We start from the raw sequence: 4,030 nt of genomic DNA, 5'->3' as shown, positions 1-4,030 counted from the left end.
TGCAAATTGAATGTTCAGAGCATATTTGGAACGATTTCTACATAGCTTTTTCAAGTCAAGTCAATTCTTACCCTTACTTGACTCAGAAAGCTACAATTTCATAAGATTTATTATTATCTGTACTTATTATTGTGCAAAATAGGATTCAATTTATATATAAAGCTTAAAAAATCTAGAATTCAAAATGAATTATTTGTGGCTTAACCAAAATTCACAGAAAAGTTATTTTCTGAGTTATTGTGGCATTCTTTTTTATTATTATATTTGATGGATTGAAGTGTTACTTTGGTATCAAACTATCTATCGTCCTCCAAACACAATTCAATTGTGGAATTACATTCTAAAAAAATAAATCTCAATCATTCTTTAAATGGTTGAAATTCTTTTGTGTAGGTTTGAAGCTCCCTTTCAAGATTATCCATCTATCTTGATAAGAATCCAGTGCTGCGTTAGGAATGATTTTTGTAGGAGCCTCAATTCTTGCAATAATCAAATGAACATATCAATTATTGGAAAGAATTATATATGAACCATCATAACGTAGACAAGATATTACTCACATAAATATACAATAAGAAAAATAAATCCGAAAAGTATAACATAAACAAAAATGACAACTAAATCTGAGCACAAAATGATCTCCTACCTAACAGCATGCCAAAATCAGAGGCAACAAAATCAATGTGATTACGATAAAGGATAAGGAAAAGTTTAATATATATATTACTAGTTTTTAATATACAAATATTGATTCGAGCATGGAATATAAATCTATCAGGCATAAAAAAATAGATGTGACGGTCAATTTATAAGTTAAGCTAAAAAAAAATTATAGGCCATCCATCACAAAAAAGGATGTTTGCATTCAAATAAATCTATCTGAATTTTATGTATTTCATATCATCAAACTACCCGAATATACTTCTAGAGTATTAAAGGCAGTCGCGAGACAATTGCAAAGAGCAATAACAGAATGGCTTAAACCCCACACACAGCTTACATTTCTAGGCTTAAAAGTGTTAAACACTCAGAATTGACTGACATTTTCTAGGCTTAATATGTTGCTTAATATATGTGGTCACACTAAGAATACACTTCTAGACTTAGAAGTGTTAAACACACAGAATTGAATAACATTCTCTAGACTTAATATGTTGCTTAATGTATATGATTTAAAGCTGCTTAACTGAAATATGAATACAAAGTATGCAGAGTTTTAATTCACAGTGACAAGTGGAAGATGGAAGGTTTCCTAACTGTCAATCTAATAATGTTGTGGCTGTAAATTTCATTTCTAAGGAGTTATTGTTTACATAGAATCTTTCTAGTCTATTGTGACTATAAAATTGCCTCTCGCCAAATAATTAAAATAATATTAAATAATAAATAAATTTATACAAAATTGAAACACCTTACTTTCCAAAGAAGAGAGATAACGAGAACACTATGTTCCCTCCTTGCTCCAACCTTTGTTATGGAGTCATGTTCCCATACTTTTTATATGGCCTTGAACATTCTTACTCTTACATGCATATTCACACTCCATTCACAGATGCAACGATAAATCAAGCTTCTGATCACCTGAATTCATAGCCAAACTTGTTTCAGAAATATGAGTATCCCCACTTCGGACCCTTTTCCTGGAGAAAGAACCATCTCCTCTTGGTTCCACGGCATCAGGGAAGGTAGCTGGCTGTTTCATGAAACCCATTTCCTCTTTTGGGGAGCCAATGACACCCATTTCCTCTTTTGGGAAGTCATAGCCTATGTTAGAGCCACAGGTAGCAGCTCCTTCCATGCAATCAAAATTTTCCAAGAGACCAGAAGGAAAGTATCTGCCTACAATGGGTTGATACTCAACAAAGGAATGAATCCATCCATCTATTCCCTTTTCTCCTCCTCCATCACCCACTCCTCTATGTGTCCTTCCTCCTCCTTGAACAGTAGAAGAATTGCTCCTTATACAGAGAGAACTATTCAAATTACTGGAATTTTGAGTAAAAACTAATGGTGCAGGTGCTAGGCTGCAGAACCTCTGTTGAATACCCATATGAGATCTCTGAGTTCGCCTTGCCATAGTCCTTTTTTCCTTCTTGTGGGCATTCTGATGCCCACCCAATGCCTGAGGACTGTTAAACTTCCTGGAACAGAATAAGCATGGGTAAATGCAACCCTTGGAAGACCCTCCTTGAGCAGAGCTTGTGCTCTCACCAACTATTCTAGAAGCCTTCTCCCATGTTCCTCCCCATCCATCTTCTTTCTCAGTCAGGGCACTTGAACTATGAGAGAATGTGCACACTGACAAAAGTTCATGGCTCAAATGTGGGAACAAAGACTTCTCCTTTTCTGCAGCCGACTCAAAGCTGCTTGCATTGCTCAGAACCATTTTGAACTCAAACAAGAAGAAGAGCAAAAGAAGGGAAGCCAACAAGATCAGCAATGCACATTATTGACATTAATGAAACCAAGTAAAACATTGAATTTATTGGAGTGGGTAAGAACAAACATTGTTCATAGGAGAACCAATGTATGCCCTATTTTGGGAGTGTCTCAATTGCAGAGACAATTAAATTCACCACTCCCTTGTTCTGTCCATCTCCCAGAACAAACAGCAAAAAAATTCAATGCAACCACATGGGTTAATGATTAGGATAAAATATTACAATTTATCATTTACTGAATCTTCTGCTTACAATCTAAAAATAGATGTTCTGTGATGAGGGCTTGTGCTCATTGGATAAAGCCTATTTTGAGAGTGAGTTTTACCCGGCCATGATCAGCCTCTGCAACGAAGCCCGAAATAACAGCTATCAACTTATCTGAGTTCCTCATTTCTCCCTTCTCACAGACCACATTAACCTTTTTATAGATACCCACTGCTTTATAACGTTTTAGCAAGATGATATTCAGTGTGTATCTATGCAAATTGAATGTTCAGTGCGTATTCTGGACAATATCTAATTATCCTTTGGAGTGAAGTTAAATCCTACCCTGACTTCACTCTGAAAGCTCCGAGTTGCTACCAAGAAAGTTCGAAGATGCAAATGGTCGACAGACAAACTTGCTGAACAATTTCTTCGAAGTCCATTGTTGTAACGAAAGTCCAAATCAATTCCTATGCGACAAATTGTAAGGAAAGTGTCGTAGCGAATTAGTGATGTCCTACCACCTAAAAAAGTCAAAAACCTTACTCAATGGTGAATATTACGGCAGTAGCTATCCAGCCGAAAAACGGCATGCCTAAGATCATGTTTAACCATCATGCCATGTCTCGTGTCATAGGGGGCCCACTAGTTGTCATCATCTGGTCTGCGAGGCCGACAAATGGATGGTGGGATTCGTGGCTCGAACGGCGGCGTATTAGACTGGTCAAAAACAGGCAAGACCGTCGCAGTTACTCAACTTCCGACAAGCAAATTTTTTGAATAACGGCTATTTTTGTGTTTCTTTTGTCATTTGTACTTTTGAGGTTCCGGCTCAGTGGAAGCAAGCAGCTATGGGAATCGAACGCATGTAGCTGTAAATTTTCATCGACAGGTGTGTTATGGTTATGATTTATCGACAGGTGTCGAGGAGTCGAGGAGTATTAGAAATGTGTGCTTGTTTTTTGATTATTTTTTTTTTTTGCGTTCGGTCTTTTTTTTACGATTTGTTTTTCTTGTAGGGTTGGGTTGGGTTGTAGAGCCACGAGTGGTTTTGTTTGTGGTTTCAGAGGTCGGTTGTGTCAGAGACGCAACATACTAGTTAATCTATATGCACTCAACCTTTTATATTAGTTTGCCATTCTGCTAACTGTGAATTGTGAGGATTTAAAAAAATGGTAATGAGATGTCAAGGGGTGTTGATATATTGTGGTCTTTTACTCCATCGTGTTATGCTTTTTAAAACGGGTATTGAGATGTCGGGGTGTTGATATGCTGTGGTCTTTTCTAAGGTTTGAAACCCTAACTTTTCGCACTTTACCACTATCGGAATAAGGCGTGCTAGGGTTTTTGAATATGTAAGGGTCATTGCCTATATTGCCTATTAT

General features: G+C 36.8%; 1 protein-coding gene across 1 annotated transcript; it reads right to left on the bottom strand.

Annotated features, from left to right (window-relative positions):
- Window positions 1–1,265: 1,265 nt before the first annotated feature.
- LOC131038066 (uncharacterized) lies at window positions 1,266–3,084 on the bottom strand. Its single transcript, XM_057970366.2, has one exon. The coding sequence runs from the start codon at window positions 2,384–2,386 to the stop codon at window positions 1,547–1,549; it is 840 nt and encodes a 279-aa protein (XP_057826349.1). The 5' UTR covers window positions 2,387–3,084; the 3' UTR covers window positions 1,266–1,546.
- Between the last annotated feature and the right edge of the window lie 946 nt (window positions 3,085–4,030).

Source organism: Cryptomeria japonica, chromosome 2 (genome assembly GCF_030272615.1).
Source record: "Cryptomeria japonica chromosome 2, Sugi_1.0, whole genome shotgun sequence".
In the NCBI taxonomy this organism is placed as follows: Eukaryota; Viridiplantae; Streptophyta; class Pinopsida; order Cupressales; family Cupressaceae; genus Cryptomeria; species Cryptomeria japonica.
The sequence above is the reverse complement of the archived record's forward strand: the minus strand, read 5'-3'. Positions and strand labels throughout refer to the sequence as shown.

Excerpts from the sequence above, each read along its gene's own strand:
- LOC131038066 (XM_057970366.2), bottom strand. The coding sequence starts at position 2,386 with ATGGTTCTGAGCAATGCAAGCAGCTTTGAGTCGGCTGCAGAAAAGGAG.